This window comes from Agelaius tricolor, unplaced genomic scaffold (assembly GCF_023055355.1).
Source record: "Agelaius tricolor isolate 1412-34295 unplaced genomic scaffold, bAgeTri1.0.p SCAF_30, whole genome shotgun sequence".
NCBI classification, from domain to species: Eukaryota; Metazoa; Chordata; class Aves; order Passeriformes; family Icteridae; genus Agelaius; species Agelaius tricolor.
The window spans coordinates 5198719-5216034 of NW_027269290.1; the positions used below are offsets into that span (position 1 = coordinate 5198719).

General features: G+C 59.4%; 2 protein-coding genes across 13 annotated transcripts in view; both read left to right on the forward strand.

Moving 5' to 3' along the window:
* Window positions 1-12117, forward strand: part of PLEKHA6 (pleckstrin homology domain containing A6) — a 52075-nt gene extending 39958 nt beyond the window's left edge. For 6 of the 12 annotated variants that reach the window (XM_071449994.1, XM_071449996.1, XM_071449999.1 and 3 more), the window contains 13 exons: window positions 259-408; window positions 670-765; window positions 2045-2156; window positions 2276-2415; window positions 3357-3503; window positions 5702-5828; window positions 5915-6003; window positions 7217-7414; window positions 7514-7678; window positions 7824-7957; window positions 8405-8547; window positions 9856-9977; window positions 10242-12117. In XM_071449994.1, the coding sequence (XP_071306095.1) occupies window positions 259-408; window positions 670-765; window positions 2045-2156; window positions 2276-2415; window positions 3357-3503; window positions 5702-5828; window positions 5915-6003; window positions 7217-7414; window positions 7514-7678; window positions 7824-7957; window positions 8405-8547; window positions 9856-9968 (1614 nt within the window). In that variant the 3' untranslated portion in view covers window positions 9969-9977; window positions 10242-12117. The remainder of the gene's footprint in view (window positions 1-258; window positions 409-669; window positions 766-2044; window positions 2157-2275; window positions 2416-3356; window positions 3504-5701; window positions 5829-5914; window positions 6004-7216; window positions 7415-7513; window positions 7679-7823; window positions 7958-8404; window positions 8548-9855; window positions 9978-10241) is intronic. The other 6 variants (XM_071449997.1, XM_071450001.1, XM_071450000.1 and 3 more) reach the window with 4 other exon arrangements.
* Window positions 12118-13264: 1147 nt separating this feature from the next.
* GOLT1A (golgi transport 1A) lies at window positions 13265-14554 on the forward strand. The gene is made up of 5 exons (XM_071450034.1): window positions 13265-13289; window positions 13775-13866; window positions 13943-14121; window positions 14260-14323; window positions 14516-14554. The coding sequence occupies exons 1-5, from the start codon at window positions 13265-13267 to the stop codon at window positions 14552-14554; spliced, it is 399 nt and encodes a 132-aa protein (XP_071306135.1).
* Window positions 14555-17316: the final 2762 nt, after the last annotated feature.

The following is a 17316-nucleotide window of genomic DNA, read 5'->3' on the forward strand; positions in this document are numbered from 1 at the left end:
CCTTTAACCTGGACATCCAGGTGTGTGTGTGTCCCCTGCCACCCCTGATCCAAGTCAAAGTGTCTCCTGCCACCCCTGTCTTGAAGGGACATTGAAAATCTCTCATTCCACCCTTGGGCCGCCATCCCAGGTTCTCCAGCCTGGCTTTGACCCTTCCAGGGATGCGGCAGCCACAGCCTGGGGACATTTCTGAGCTGGGGGAGACTCCTGGTGTGCTACTGAGCAGCCAGGACCTCGTGGCTCCGTCTGTCCCCACAGGAGAGCCTGGAGAGTGCCCTGATGGGGACACACCAGGAGCTGGAGATGTTTGGGAGCCAGCCTGCCTACCCGGAGAAGCTGCTGCACAAGAAGGAATCGCTGCAGAACCAGCTCATCAACATCCGCGTGGAGCTGTCCCAGGCCAGCACGGTAACGGGCGGGATTCAGGTCCCTTTTGTCCCTTTTGTCCCTTCCTGGCTGGGAAACAGCAGGGAATTCCCCTTGGCTGCCTGAGGACAAAGTCCCTCGCTGGGGACAAAGCACCCTCCAGGTGCCACCTCAGCTCCTGGTTCTGTCTCTGCTGTGCCCCGGGCACCTCCGAGCTTGTCCCCTCTGCTGCCACCCCCTCCCCAGCTTGGGGGGCTGTGCTGGGTGACAAAGAGCCCCCTGATCCCCCCACTGTCCCCTCAGGCCCTGGCAAACAGCACGGCCGAGTACGAGAGCCTGGAGAGCGAGGTGTCCACCCTGCATGATGACCTCTGGGAGCAGCTCAACCTGGACATCCAGGTGTGTGTCACCTGTCACTCCTAAACCTGGACATCCAGGTGTGTGTCACCTGTCACTCCTAAACCTGGACATCCAGGTGTGTGTCACCTGTCACCCCTGAACCTGGACATCCAGGTGAGAGGGTCACCTGTCACTCCTAAACCTGGACATCCAGGTGTGTGTCACCTGTCACTCCTAAACCTGGACATCCAGGGGTGTGTGTCCCCTGTCACTCCTAAACCTGGACATCCAGGTGTGTGTGTCCCCTGTCACCCCTGAACCTGGACATCCAGGTGTGTGTCACCTGTCACCCCTGAACCTGGACACATCCAGGTGAGAGGGTCACGTGTGACTCCTAAACCTGGACATCCAGGTGTGTGCGTCACCTGTCACCTTTAACCTGGACATCCAGGTGTGTGTGTCCCCCTCTCATCCCTAAACCTGGACATCCAGGTGTGTGTGTCACCTGTCACCCCTGAACCTGGACATCCAGGTGAGAGGGTCACCTGTCACTCCTAAACCTGGACATCCAGGTGTGTGTGTGTGTCACCTGTCACTCCTAAACCTGGACATCCAGGTGTGTATGTCACCTGTCACCCCTGAACCTGGACATCCAGGTGTGTGTGTCCCTGTGCCACCCCTTAACCTGGACATCCAGGTGTGTGTCACCTGTCACCCCTCAACCTGGACATCCAGGTGTGTGTCCCCTGTCACCCCTGAACCTGGACATCCAGGTGTGTGTGTCACCTGTCACCCCTAAACCTGGACATCCGGGGTGTGTCACCTGTCACTCCTAAACCTGGACATCCAGGTGTGTGTCACCTGTCACCCCTGAACCTGGACACATCCAGGTGTGTGTCCCCTGTCACCCCTTGGCCTGGACATCCAGGTGTGTGTGTCCCCTGTCACCCCTTGGCCTGGACATCCAGGTGTGTGTGTGTCCCCTCTCACCTTTAACCTGGACACCCATGTCCCCTGCCACCCCTGTTGTCCCCATGGAGATGAAATCCCCCCTGTCCCCCCACCCGTGGGTTCTCTGTGCCCAGCCCTCACGTCCAGCTCTGGCCACTGTGGCCACCTGGGTGCCATCGAGGGGGACAGCCCAGAGTCCCCACAGCCGCCCCAGCCCTGGTGGGCTCTGGGGAGCCGATCCAGGGATTCCAGCAGGATAAAAAACCCTGGATGTGGCAGTTCAGCCCCGCTCAGCTCCTGTGGCTGGGTCTGGGGCCGGGCTCTGCCTGGTTTGGGGTTGGCACCGGTGCCCTGGGACCCCTCTGAGCGCTGCCTCTGCCCCATCCAGAACGAGATGCTCAACAGGCAGATCCAGAGGGAGATCTGGCGGATCCAGGACGTGATGGAGGGGCTGAGGAAGAACAACCCCTCCCGAGGCACCGACACGGCCAAGCACCGAGGTGAGGGGGGCTGGCCCTGCAGGGGGTGTCCCCAGTGGGTTCCTGCTCAGCGGGGTGAGAACCTTCATTATTACCTTTAATTATCTTTAATTATCTTTAATTATCTCGTTCCTCCGCAGTGGCCCTGGGCCCCTCGGGCACGTACAGCTCCAACAGCCCTGCCAGCCCCCTGAGCTCTGCCAGCCTCACCAGCCCCCTGAGCCCCTTCTCCCTCATCTCCGGCTCCCAGGGATCGCCCACCAAGCCCGGCCCTGGCGAGGTCAGTGACCCTGGCTGTCCCCTCTTTGTCCCCAGCGGGGATGGCAGGCTGCTGGGCACGGGCACGGAGCTGCCTCCCCTCATGGCTCTGCTTGGGGACACCGTTTTGGTGACGTGGATGGGTCCTGGTGTCACTTTGGGGCCCGTGGTCCTTGCAGGGCTGTGTGTCCGGAGGGACGGGAGTTGCTCAGCTCCAGGAGCAGCTCCTGGTGCCACCACAGCTGCTCTGAGCGCCCTCCCCCGGGGCTGGTGCCACCTTCACACACACCACATTCATTTAGGGCACAATCTGGGGACTCCCCAACCCCACCTGGCTGCACAGAGGTGACACCAGCGCCCCCAGGAGCTGCCAAGAACCCTTCACTCGGACAGCCCCAAGCCCTGCCTGGCCTTGGGGACTGTGACCGTGCTCACAGGGGTCCCAGGATGAGGGAAGAGACGAGGATCTGACTCGATGTTTCAGAAGGCTTGATTTATTATTTTATGATATATATTATATCAAAACTATACTAAAAGAATAGGAGAAAGGATTTCATCACAAGGCTAGCTAAGAATAGAATAGGAAAGAATGATCACAAAGGTTTGTGGCTCGGACTCTCTGTCTGAGACAGTTGGACTGTGATTGGCCATTAATTAGAAACAACCACATGAGCCCAATCCCAGATGCACCTGTTGCATTGCACAGCAGCAGACAATCAATGTTTACATTTTGTTCCTGAGGCCTCTCAGCTTCTCAGGAGGAAAAATCCCAAGGAAAGGATTTCCCATAAAAGATGCCTGCAACAGGGGACAAGCAGCAGGATGTGGCACACCCAGAGGAACCCCCTGGAGCCACTCCCTCCCCTCCATCCCTTCCTCCAGGACGCTCCCGCCGTGTTTCTCTCTCTTTTCTAACTCTCTGTTCCTTCTCTGCTCTCACGCCTCCCGCTCTGCCCGCCCCAGGAACCGGGCCCGCCTCGACCTCCCCTCCCCAAGTCCTACGTGCCCCTGGAGTCTCCTCCGGCCGTTCCTCCGCTCCCCAGCGAGAGCCGCCTCTGGCCCTACCCCGCCTCCCCTTCCTGGCACCAAGGAGAGGCCAAGCGGGGACAGGTACCGAACCCTGCCGTCCCCTTCCTCCTCCTCCTCCTCTTCCTCCTCCCCGTGGCATGGAAGGTGCTGGGATGAGGCAGGAGCCGGAGCTGCCCGCCCTGAATCTGCAGGGACAGCGTGGAGGTGGCACTTGGTGCAGGGACAGCTCTGCATCCTGCCCTGCCACACCCCTGGTATCCCCAGGGTCGCCACGCCCTGTGCGTGCCCAGGACAAGGATTGTCCCCTCCTCTCCTCCCCCTCTTCCTCCTCCTCCTCCTCTTCCTCCTCCCTGTGGCATGGAAGGTGCTGGGATGAGGCAGGAGCCGGAGCTGCCCGCCCTGAATCTGCAGGGACAGCGTGGAGGTGGCACTTGGCGCAGGGACAGCTCTGCATCCTGCCCTGCCACACCCCTGGTATCCCCAGGGTCACCACGCCCTGTGCATGCCCAGGACAGGGATTGTCCCCTCCTCTCCTCCCCCTCTTCCTCCTCCTCCTCCTCTTCCTCCTCCCTGTGGCATGGAAGGCGCTGGGATGAGGCAGGAGCTGGAGCTGCCCGCCCTGAATCTGCAGGGACAGCGTGGAGGTGGCACTTGGCGCAGGGACAGCGTGGAGATGGCACTTGGCACAGGGACAGCTCTGCGTCCTGCCCTGCCACACCCCTGGTATCCCCAGGGTCGCCACGCCCTGTGCGTGTCCAGGACAGGGATTGTCCCCTCCTCTTCCTCCCCCTCCTCCCCTCCTCCTCGTGGCATGGAAGGCGCTGGGATGAGGCTGCTCACCTCGAATCCACAGGGACAGCATGGAGGTGGCACTTGGCACAGGGACAGCGTGGAGGTGGCACTTGGTGCAGGGACAGCTCTGTGTCCTGCCCTGCCACACCCCTGCTGTCCTCAGGGTCGCCGTGCCCTGTGCATGCCCAGGACAGGGATTGTCCCCTCCTTCTCCTCCTCCTCCTCCTGGGGAGGTTGTCCCTGGTTGTCCCCTCTGCTTTGCTCTGCCTCTGTCACTGTCCTTTCGTGTGGCCGTGTGGCACTGGCAGGCTCTGAGCCCCCAGCTCCGGGGCAAAGCTGGATTTGGGAACTCCTGGTGACACCTTGGCCATGTGTGGGGACACAGGTGCCACGAGTGTCCTCACGGCCAGGGGTGGGGATGTGTGACCGTGGAAAAGCAGTGGCTGTGCCGAGCTGGGAAGGGGCACGGTGCCAGCACAGGGGGCACAGTGGTGGCTGTGTCATCCAGGGGTGTCAGGGTGAATTTAGGGGGACACTCTGGGCTGCTGGCCCTGTTGTGCCACCCCTCTGTCACCCCAGCAGTTCTCATGGGATGCAAGAGGGGAGGGACCCCAAAAATGTCCCTTTGCTGGCTCTCCTGTCCCTGTATGACCCCATGGGCACAGAGTGCTGTGGGAGCCCAGCACGGAGCCAGGATGTCCCTGTCCCCAGCTCCTGCAGGCTGTGCAGGGATTGTCACCCTCGTTGAGGGGACAGCAGTGGGTGCCCAGCCCTGACAGGGTGGGACACAGCAGGGAGAGGAGCAGAGCGCCCTCAGCTCCTCTCCCCACAATTTTGGGGTGCTCTGGTCCCACCTGGCCTCTGTCTGTGTGTCCATGGAGCATGATCACAGTCTGGCTGTCACCCCAAGAGCAGCTGGAGTGACAAAGCTGCCCGTGTGTCCCTGATCTGTCACCCCAAGCGCATCAGGTGTCCCCTGTCCGTGTGTCCCTTTTCTGTCACCCCAAGCGCAGCAGGTGTTCCCTGTCCGTGTGTCCCTGATCTGTCACCCCAAGCGCATCAGGTGTCCCCTGTCTGTGTCCCCTTTTTGTCACCCCAAGAGCAGCCGCTGTCCCCTGTGTGTCCCTTTTCTGTCACCCCAAGAGCAGCGGGTGTCCCCTGTCCATGTGTCCCCTGTCACCCCAAGAGCAGCCGGTGTCCCCTGTGTGTTCCTGATCTGTCACCCCAAGAGCAGTCAGTGTCTCCTGTCCGTGTGTCCCCTGTCACCCCAAGAGCAGTGGGTGTCCCCTGTCCATGTGTCCCCTGTCACCCCAAGAGCAGCGGGTGTCCCCTGTCCATGTGTCCCTTTTCTGTCACCCCAAGAGCAGCGGGTGTCCCCTGTCTGTGTGTCCCTGATCTGTCACCCCAAGAGCAGCGGGCGTCCCCAGGCAGAGCGTGGCCTCCAAGCAGGACCGGGGCTCACTGGGGCCCTTTTCCCCCCTGCACAGCCCAAACCAGGCCTGGAGCAGAGCAAGAAGGAGCCACCCCGGCCCAGCCCCCCCGGCCCCACGCCCGAGGGGCTCCCACAGACCCGCCCGGAGCACGACGGCGACAAACAAGCAGCTCTCAACAAGGGTACGGCAGTGGGGACAGCCGGGGGTGGCACTGGGACCCTGCCCCGGCTCCCCGAGGGCTCATCCGGTGCCGTGGTGTCCCCACAGTGGGAATCGTCCCCCCCAGGACCAAATCTCCGGCGGAGGAGGAGGCGGCGCCCAGGAGGAATGGCCTGGCCAACGGGCTCAGCTCCCGGGTATGGCTGGGCTGGGGGGGCTGGGTGAGCTGGGGGGGCCCTGCTGCAGCCTGGGGACAGGAGGGTGGCTCCGGGTGTCACCATCTGTCACTAAGGGACACGAAAAAACACCAGCGTGCACCGCTGTTCTCAAGGTGAAGGAAAAAGGGGGGTTTATTTTCTGGCTCCAGCATTTAGAGTTTTCCGAGAGTGACAGCGGATTGGAGGGTGACAGTGCCACCTCTCCAATGACACTGGGCAAACCAACAGCCCATCAAATTTCCCCTCCTCCATAAAGGAATGCAAAACAATGAGTTATTTACAGAAAATGTGTGAGAAAGTTCCCTACAAGAATGTCAACATCAGAAGGCTTAGAAAAATCTCAAAAAACCAGGGTGACAACCATCCACCTCCTGGAGCCCCCCAGGGTGAATTCAGCACCTTCCCCAGTGCTGGGAGTTCTCGGGTTGCTGTTTGATAATTGCTGCCCTGAGATGTGCAGGGTGTCTCTGTTTCACCCGTGCATCTGAAGAACGAGTCTGGACTCTTCACTTTTCACTCTTGAGGTTGTTTATTAATTCTTATCTATAAAATTTTCTTTCTGCCCAGCTGAGGTGTGCTCAGCAGGGCAGCCACAGGCACTCTGACCGCCCTCGGGGTGGTGTTGTCCTTTTATACTACAAACTACATAAAAAATATTGACACTTAATTCCCAATACCCATCACCTGTGTTAGACAGTGCACTTCTACTCTAAATATAACATATTTACACTTAATTTCCAATACCTATCACCTATGTTAGACAGTGCACTTCTACTCTAAACCAATCCCACAGTGCCAACATCACTGCAGAAAATGGAGAACAAGAAGAAAAAGAAGAAAGGCTGGACACGCCCATCTTGTCCCCATTACCCCCATACCAAAAATCCGAAAATCTACATTTTCACCCTGTGATCATTTTGTTATTATGCTATTTAAACTTCTGTGACTTTCATATCCTCATACAAAGCTGGTAACTCGCTCCAGGGGTCACAATCAAATCCCCAGGTGTTCTGGGCTGTGTGCCGGGGTCCTGGGCAACTCTGGACACCCGGAGGGATGCGCTGAGTTCCGACAGGGAGTGACATCCTCGGAATGTCACAGATATCCCAGCGGCTCCCGGCAGAGGAGGGTGGCACTGGGAGGATGTGACCGGCCACCAGCGGGTGACCGTGAGGCTGTGACTCGTCCCCAGGAGAGACCCAAGAGCGCCGTGTTCGCCACCGAGACCAAGGTGAAGATGAGCGTGGAGGAGCAGATCGACCGCATGAAGCGCCACCAGAGCGGCTCCATGAAGGAGAAGCGGCGCAGCCTGCAGCTCCCCGGCCCGCAGCCGCTGCCCGGCCCCCAGCCCGAGCCGCCCGGCACCAAAACCCCCTCGTCCTACAAGGTGGTGAGTCCCCGAGCCCGCGGGGACACCGCGGGGCGGCACAGGCGACAAGGCGCCACCCCGTGGGGACGCTGAGCGGGACGCGCGGTCTGTCTGTCGCAGGTGCGGCGGCACCGCAGCATCCACGAGGTGGACATCTCGGACCTGGAGGCCGCGCTGCGCTCCGACGAGCCCGACAAGGTGTACGAGACGCCGCAGGAGGAGATCGCCCGGCTGAGGAAGATGGAGCTGGAGCCGCAGCACTACGACGTGGACATTCACAAGGAGGTGAGCACGGCGCGTCCCCGAGTGTCCCCAGGGTGGCAGCAGCCCGGAGCAGTGTCCAGGCAGGGGTTGGGGGTCAGCAGGGGGGGCTGGAGTCCCCCAGGGTCCGGCACAGGGCAGCACAGAGCTTGTCCCTCTCTGTCCCCAGCTGTCCACGCCGGACAAAGTCCTGATCCCCGAGCGCTACGTGGAGCTGGAGCCAGAATCGCCCCTCAGCCCTGAGGAGATGAAGGAGAAGCAGAAGAAGGTGGAAAGGATCAAGACTCTCATTGCCAAATCCAGGTGAGGCTGTAGTGCCCATGCCAGCCATGCCAGGGGTCATCCTGAGGGGCACTGACCGCCCACCTGCAACCTGCACCCCTTCCCTGGGCACCCTGAGCAGAACCCACCTCCGTCCCTTCCCTGAGCAGAACTGACCATCAACTCCACCCCTTCCCTGAGCAGAACTGACCATCAACTCCACCCCTTCCCTGAGCAGAACTGACCATCAACTCCACCCCTTCCCTGAGCAGAACTGACCATCAACTCCATCCCTTCCCTGGCCATTCCAAGACCACCCACCCACCTCCACCCCTTCCCCACCCATCCCAGGGGGACCCTACCACACCTCTCCCCCATCCCATCCCATCCCATCCCATCCCATCCCATCCCATCCCATCCCATCCCATCCCTCTCCCATCCCATCCCGGGGGTCCTGGCAGGGGTGCTGACCCCAGGTGCCATTCCCAGCCTGCAGAACGTCATCCCCCTGGGTGAGGGGGAGGTGGACACCCCGCAGGACCCTGAGGTGCAGCTGCAGGAGCAGGAGAAGAGGATCGAGATCTCCTGTGCCCTGGCTGCCGAGGCCTCGCGCCGCGGCCGGATGCTCTCGGGTGAGGAACGGGGCCTTGGAGGGCCAGACCCTGCAGATTCCTGGCAGAGCGAGGTGCCAGGAGGGCAGGGGGGTGAGGACAGCACAGTGGGCAGGACAGGGGTCAGCCTTGGGACAGGGGGACAGGTGATGCCAACAGCTCCTGGGCCTGCCTGCCACACCTGGGGCTACCCACGTTCCAGCACGAGGGTGGGAGTGCCTGGCTGGGTGGCATGAGGTGGCATGAGATGGCATGAGGTGGCTGAGCAGGCACGGTGGCACCCCACGCAGGGAGGCTGTGGTGTCACCCCATGCCCGGGGAGCTGTGGTGTCACCCCTTGCCAGAGGGATTGTGGTGGCACAGGCTGGCACCTTGTGGCCGTGCATGGTGGCGCTTCATGCTGGGGGAGGATTGTGGTGGCACGCTGCGCCCAGGTGAGCACGGTGACATCCTGCACCTGGCTGACTGCGGTGCCACACCGTGCCTGGGTGCCCACGGTGCCACACCGTGCCTGGGTGCCCACGGTGCCACACCGTGCCTGGGTGCCCACGGTGCCACACTGTGCCAGGCTGCCCACGGTGCCACACCGTGCCTGGGTGCCCACGGTGCCATGCCATGCCTTGTCCATGAGGAGCCCTGCCGGGAGCTCACGTGTGCGTGCTGTGCCCAGCTGTCACTCTCTGTCCTTCCTGCCAGCTGTGACTGCCCTGCCAGCTGTGGCTGTTTGTCCTGCCAGCTGTGACTCAGCTCTGCCCAGCCATGGCTGTTTGTCCTTCCCAGCTGTGGCTGCTTTTCCTGCCAGTTGTGGCTCTGTCCTGCCCAGCTGTGCCTGTCTGTCCTGCCCAGCTGTGCCTGTCTGTCCTGCCAGCTGTGACTCTGCCCTGCCAGCTGTGATTCTGTCCTGCCAGCTGTGATTCTGCCCTGCCAGCTGTGATTCTGCCCAACCTGCGCTTGCTTCCCCCTTTCCTTTCTCTTTCCTCCCTGCCCCTGCCCTCTACGCTGTCTCTGTCCCCTCTGCGCTGTCCCCTCCTCGCTGTCCCCTCTGCTGTCCCCTTTGCTCTGTCCCCTCTGCTCTGTCCCCTCCACTCTGTCCCCTCCGCTGTTCCCTCCTTGCTGTCCCCTTTGCTCTGTCCCTTCCTCCCTGTCCCCTCCACTGTCCCCTCCGCTCTGTCGCCTCTGCTCTGTCCCCTCCGCTGTCCCCTCCGCTCTGTCCCCTCCTCCCTGTCCCCTCCTTGCTGTCCCCTCTGCTCTGTCCCCTCCGCTGTCCCCTCCGCTGTCCCCTCCCCTCTCCCGTGTCCCTCACCCCGCTCTCCCGTTTCTCGTTTCCAGCTCAGTGCGCCACCCCCAGCCCTCCCACCTCCCCAGCCTCCCCGACTCCACCGACCAACCCCCTCTCGTCCGAGCCGCCCCGGGCCGACAGCAGCCACCTCATGCGGGTGTGAGCCTGTGACGTAAGCACCTCTTCTCTCTGACGTCATCCCCTCCATCCCCTCGCTGCCACGTCAGCCCCGGCTCCTCCATGGACCGTGTACCCCCCCCCCCAAAGCCAAGCCCCCAAGGCCAAATGGGGGAAAGGGGGGGTCCCAGCATGAAAACCAGGGGGTTCCAGCCTCCTCCGGCTCCTTGGAGCCAAATCCCAGCCGCGTTTCCCATGGGGGGTGGGCACAGGGTGGAGCCCCCCCAACTCAGCCCCTCTGTCCTGTCCCCCCCACCAGCTCAAGCCCTGGCTGCTGCCGGCGCCATCAAGTTCCACGGGGCCACGTTTTAGTCCCCTCCTGAGGTGACACCGAACCTCTCGCCACCGTCCTCGGTTCTCCCAGACCCCCTTCCCTCCCTCCGGCGGCGACACCAGCGGGAGAGGTGGCACCGACGGGAGCCACGTCCCAAGGAGACGGGAGGGGGACTGGGATTGTCCCCAAGGAGCCCCCAGGGCTGTCAGTGGACACAGGGACACCCCCGGACAGCTGTGACAGCGGCCACCTGGACACAGCTGTGACAGTGGCCACCAGAATACACCTGGACAGCTGTGACAGTGGCTACAGGGACACAGCTGTGACAGCAGCCACAAGGATACACCTGGACAGCTGTGACAGCGGCCACAGGGACACAACCGGACAGCTGTGACTGTGCCACAGGGACACAGCTGTGACAGCGGCCACAGGGACACAGCTGTGACAGTGGCCACAGGGACACAGCTGTGACAGCGGCCACCGACCCCGTGGCGAGCACAGGACTCCTGGGACAGCCCCCCAAGCTCTGTGAAGGGGCTCTTGGGGTGGGGACCCGCCTGTCCCCACCACGGATGGTGCTGCCACCTCCCAGCGGACCTGGCTGCTCCCCCTCGGCTCCTCGGGCGCCGTTTCCCCTCCCTGGGCTCTGACCCTGATTTTGGAACCCGTCTGTGTCACCCCCGGTGGCTCAGCCGGAGGAAGAGGGGACAGGACGGATGGAGGTGGCACTGGGGGGACACGGAGGTGCCCAGGGCGCTCCAAGGGCTCTCCAAGCACGGAGCAGGAGCTCTGGGCAGGGACGGGGGCAGAGCAGGGAATTGGGGTGCCAGGTGGGATAACGGAGCTGTGGGGTCGGCAGGGACCCCCTCCGGAGGGTGGGGACGGTGCTGAGGAGGGGTCTGGGGACAGAGGTGTCACCTGGGGACCTGCTGTCACCTTCCAAAAATCCCTTCCCGCGGCTCTCCAGCCCCTTCCAGCGGTTCGGATTTCCTGTAGCAAATTCCCCCTTTTCTTTATCATCCCGGAGAGTGGGAAAGAAGCAGAATCCCTGGAAGGATGTGAGCATGGCAGGGGCCAGGAGCTGGATCCCCAATCCCACATCTCCAACCCCAAATCCCATCCATCCCTCCTGGCCCCATCCCAAACCCCCAGGACTTCCCTGCATCCCAATCCCAACTTAGCAATACTTGTAGGATCCCTGGAGCCCTAAACCCTGCTCCCATCTGAGCCTCCCTCAGCCCCTTTAGCTCATAAAGCTGGCCCTTTATTTTGCTATTTACATGCCTTAATATATGTTTGATGGAAATTCTACATTTATAATATATATCTATATTTGGTTTTTCCTCTTCTTTTCCCGGGAAAAAGCTCGTGCCGAGCTCTCTCTTCTCCGCAGGATTTGTTGGCGCCAGCCCCGCCAACAAAACAAAACAAATAAACAAAAAAAAAATTCTTTACCAATTTATCAGAGGGGGAAGGAAATAAAAAAACAAAACAAAAAAAAACCAAAAAAAGAAGAAGAAAAAAAAAAGGAAAAAAACCTATTTAAAAAAATATATCTATTTTTTCTGCTTTTATTAAAAGCAAATTTATTTAAAATAAAATATACAGAGACTGTAAGTTTGAAGAGAGGATGAGTTTATTTCCCTGTGTCCCCTCTTGGGTCACTGGGGCAGACCCCCCCCTTACTCTGGGGACGCCTTGGGGACATCCTGAGGTGGCTGTGGGGCAGCAACTCCCTGAGCTTTGGTCCCTTTGGGCAACTCTCCAGGACCCAAAGCATCCACCCTGCCCCTCCCAAAGCCACCAGCTGCTGTCCCCAAAGTATGACCCGGCCGCGATTTTATTTTATTTTATTTTATTTTATTTAAAAAAAAAAACAATAATAAAAAAAAAAAAGGAAACCAAACCTCAATCAATTAATTTTATTTTGGTTATTATTTTTCATAAACACTTCATAAAGCAGTGACTTGTTAACCCGGAAAGGATTTGCATCGGGAGGAAATAAATAAATAAATAAATCTATTTATGCATTTGGAGAGGGTGGGACGGGAGGGCTTTGGTTTTCTGGGATATTTTCCTAGCAGTAGAGAAATAAAAATATCTATGAAACAACAACATTCTCCTGTCTTTTATTCCTGGGAGTGGGCTTGGATGTGGATTTTAGCGTTGGGTTGGAGAAGCAGGGGGTAATGGGGCTCCAGAGGCAGCTGCTCCTCTCTCTCCCTGGTTTTTGGGATTTGTTTTTCCACTATGGTTGGGTTTGGTGCTTGTGGAGGTGCTGTCTCCGAAACTGTGACATGAAGCCACCACGTCCCCCTGGATCCACCATGTCCCTGATGGAGCCACCACGTCCTCCTTGAGCCACCTTGTCCCGCCTGGAGCCACCATGACCCCTTGGAGCCACCATGTCCCCCTGGAGCCACCATGACCCCTTGGAGCCACCACGTCCCTTCTGGAGCCACTGTGTCCTTTCTGGAGCCACCATGTCCCCCTGGAACCACCATGTCCCCTTGGAGCCACCATGTTCCCTTGGAGCCACCATGTCCCTCTGGAGCCACCATGTCCCCCTGGAACCACTGTGTCCTTTCTGGAGCCACCATGTCCACCTGAGGCCACCTTGTCTCCCTTGAGCCACCTTGTCCCCCCTAGAGCCACCATGTCCCCCTGGAGCCACCATGTCCCCTAGAGCCACCATGTCCCCCTGGAGCCACCATGTCCCCTGGAACCACCATGTTCCCTTGGAGCCACCATGTTCACCTGGGGCCACCTCATCCCCCTTGGAGCCACCATGTCCCCCTGGAACCACTGTGTCCCCTTGGAGCCACCGTGTCCCCTGGAGTCACCGTGTCCCCTGGAGCCACCGTGTCCCCCCCCGGAGGTGGCACCGTGGGCGTTCCCGGGCCGTTAATGATTCCCAGGATGACGTGGGGACTAAAGGGCTTTTCCAAGGGTCACTCTGCAAGCGGGGCCACCCTCGCCCGGCCTCGCCCAGCCCCGTCACCGCCAAGATGGTGTCCCTGAGCGACTTCCAGCGTAAGCAGGCACGGGGTGGTCTCGTGTCCCAGCTGGAATTCCTGTCCCGGCTGGAATTCGGGATCCGGGAGCTCCGTGGGGACCTTTGGCACATCCCAGTCCCGGCTGGGATCCCCCCTGGATGGGGTGGTTGGGGCAGGGAAGGGTGAGATGGAAAAGGGGATGGGCTGGGGGTGGAGAGATTCTCCAGGATCATCCAGGGATCATCTCCAGCTTTTCCTGGAGGGAAAGGGGAAAGGGAAAGGCTCGGGGAAAGGCTGGGCAGGGATTCCCCGTGGAGTTTTCCTTTGTGGTTCCTGATTTATCCAATGCCCTTGGGGGGTTTCTGGAGCACCAACGGCCTCCTCCAGGCCTGGCCTGGGTGCCAAGGCTGGTCCTGAGATTTGGGCGAAAAGCCCAAAGGGTATTTTTGGGAAGGAGCGGGACAGGGAGGTGCTGGGATCCCAGGTGTGGAGCCTTTGCCTCTGCTCACCCGTTTTCCGCAGGGATCGGAGTGGGCCTGGTCGGCTTCGGCCTCTTCTTCCTCCTCTTTGGGATCCTCCTGTACTTCGACTCGGTGCTCCTGGCTTTTGGGAACGTGAGTAGGGCCGGCCTGGGGATCCCCACAGGGGGATCAAGGAGCGGCCCTGACCCTCTCCCCTCCCTCCTCCCAGCTCCTCTTCCTCTCTGGCTTGGTCTTCATCATCGGCTTCCGGAGGACCTTCACCTTCTTCTTCCAGCGGCCCAAGCTGAAGGGCACCAGCTTCTTCTTCGGGGGGCTCATTGTGGTCCTCATGCGGTGGCCAATCCTGGGCATGCTGCTGGAGGCCTACGGCTTCATCTCCCTCTTCAGGTGCAGGATGGGATCCTCAGGATGGGATCCTGGGCATGGGATCCCTGGGATGAGATCCTTGGGATGGGATCCTCGGGATAGAGCCTGAGCTTGGGGGATGCTCCCCAGAGCTCAGCATGACCTTTTGTGTCCACACAGGAGCTTCTTCCCAGTGGCTTTTGGGTTTTTGGGCTCTCTGGCAAACATCCCCCTGCTGAGCCAGGTAAGAGGAGGCTGGAGACCCCTTTGGCTGGGCAGTGCCTGGCTGGGATCCATCCCCCTGTGCCCCTTGGGATGGGCAGTCCCTGGCTGGGATCTGTCCCCACGGATGGGATTGCACAGGAAATGTCACCGTGGTGTCCCCAGAGCTGACCAGGTGGATTTTCCCGCTGATCCTGGTCTGTCCCTGTTGCAGCTCCTGCAGAAAATGGGGGACAGCGGCTCCATGGTGTGACCTGACCAGTTCTGGGCCGAGTGGCTGCGATGGGACAGGGTGAGAGAGCCCCAGGTCTGGCTGTGCCCAAGAGCTGGGGACTCTTTTGTCCCCAGGACCCTCAGTGCTGGCCAGAGCCACCCCCCAGCAGGGACAGTGTCCCCTCACTGTCCCACAGGGCTCCTGAGCCAGGCTCCGGGCTCCAAGGGCTGTACCAGGCTGGATTCTGGAATTCTTGCAGTTATTTAATTATTTTCTGTGAAAGATTTAATTTAATAAAAAAATATCCGACAGTGAGCTCAGACTCGGCTCCTTTCCATTGGCTCAGGGCTTGTCCCAGCGCTGGCACCTCCCAATGTCACCAGGAGGCATCGTGGCCATGGCTGGAGGTGGCACAGGGACATTCCCGTGGCGGGAGATGACACAAACACATTCCCATGGCTGTTCCTGGAGGTGGCACAGGAACCTTCCCCTGGTCATAGCTGGAGGTGGCACAGGGGACATTCCTGTGGCTGGGGGGTTCCTCCACAGCTTTTTCCCTGGAATCAGCCTTAGTCCTAGGCTGGGTTTACTGCCTAGGGTCAGGGTTATGGTTACAGCTGGGGTTAGGGTTTGGGTTTTTAAAAGAGAAAGCCCAGAATTCCAGGCACAGTGCAAAAGGCATCCCAAGGGGAACAGAAAACTGCCAAGAAAACAGAAACGTGCCGTTCTCCACAGCTTTTGAGGAACCCCGGAATCATGGAATGATTTAGGGTTTTAAGGATCTTCACACCCATCCCATCCCATCCCATCCCATCCCATCCCATCCCATCCCATCCCATCCCATCCCACTCCCTGCCATGGGACACCTTCCCTTACCCCAGGTTGCTCCAAACCCCACCCAGACACTTTCTCCATTCCATCCCTCCCCATCTTCCCCAGGATCCTCCATTCCATCCCTCCCCATGTCCTCCAGGATCCTCCATTCCATCCCTCCCCATCTCCTCCAGGATCCTCCATTCCTTCCCATCCCAGCCAGTCCAGGATCCTCCATCTCCTTCCCACCCTCCCGGTCCAGCTTCTCCAGGATCTTCCCTTCCTTCCATCCCTCCCCATCTCCTCCAGGATCCTCCACCCCTTCCCTTCCTCCCACCCCGTCCCCATCTCTCCAACCCACAAACCCATCCCCTCCGTGCCTGTGACCCCCAAAACCTGACCCCATTTTGGGGCTGTCCCCGTCCCCCACAGCTTTTCCAGGGCTGGGAGCTCCCTCCCCAGAGCTCCTCTCCCGAAGGATTTTCCCAGGAATGTTCCCCCCTCCAGCTCAGTAAATCCTCTCTCTGGCAGGGTTTTGGTTTCAAGAACCAGCTCCGGGTTTGCCCTGACGTCAATCCCCGAATTCCCCCGGTGCCGGTGCCATCCAGAGCCTCCCCTAAGCCCTTCCCAAAAGTTGCTTTTACCCTGGAGCTTTTTGGTCACCCGGAATGAGGATCCTCACAAGCCTCGTGTGCTTTCACCGGCAGCAAAATACTGGATTAGAAAAGTGTGGAAAATGTGAGGGAAGAGCAGAAATTCACCTCCATTTTTCTGTGCTGCTGCTGCTGCAAAAAAAATCCCTCAGGAAATCAAAGCTGTTTGGCCAAACTTCACAATGATTTTGTTTGGAGTGTAAAGAGCTAAAGAATTTGGATTTTATTTTAAGGAAAGCACCCACACAGCCTAGCAGGAGAGAAGAAGGAATTTATCCATGGGGAAGGCGATTGTTCCTCTCTGGGAAATGTTTTCCTTCCATTCTCCCTGAAAAACAGACAGGAAAATAACTGGAAAATTCCCTGCTATTTCCAGAGGAGCTGCTCCTGATGGGATCCATAATTGGATAAAACCCCGGGATTTTGGAGCAAGGTTCCCCACATGGATCCAGTGAGGGATTCCTGCCTTTCCCTGAAGCTCTGAAACCTCCTCTGCTTGAAAATTCCACTTAAGGGAGACATTTTGGGGCTGCATGGGAAGAGTTCAGGATCTTCCCTGTGCATCTGAAGGGCTGGGAGTGAACCCAGCACTGTCCCAGACCTGTCTGATGTCCCTGTCCCCTTGCCTCCCATGTCCCTGTCCCTCTGACACCCCCAAAAACACTTTTCCAGGTTTTTTTAAGCCTTTTCCATCACAGCACAGGGGACTGGGAAATTCCTTGAGGGGGTTTTCCCAGCACTGGAAAAGTGTCCCATGCTGGGGACATCCCAGAGCCCTGGAGCTGGGACAGCCACCCCGGTGGCCGCCTCAGAGCATCAGCCCTTGGCTCTCTGATGGATTTGGGGAAGTCACTTTGCCCATTTTCCCTCCATTTCCCATCCAAGGGCGTTTTGGGGCCACCGAAGTGGCAGGGAAGGGTTGTGCCCCTCTGGTTCCCCCATCCCACTGCCCTTCCCAGCTCATCCCACCCTGGAGAGGGGTCCAGCTGTGCCTGCTGGGACAAAGCCATGCCCAGGATACCCCAAATCCTCAGGGATCTCACAGATGTTGCTGCCCTGGACCAGAAGGGGCTGGAAATTCAGATCCCCATGAATGGGGCCCCTTTTTCTTTTGAAGCCCCAAATCTCCAGGGATCCCACAGATGTGGCCATGCCCAGAATACCCCAAATCCTCAGGGATCCCACAAATGTGGCTGCCCTGGACCAGAAGGGGCTGGAAATTCAGATCCCCATGAATGGGGACCCCTTTTCTTTTTGAAGCCCCAAATCCCCAGGGATCCCACAAATGTGGCTGCTCTGGACCAGAAGGGGCTGGAAATTCAGATCCCCACCAAC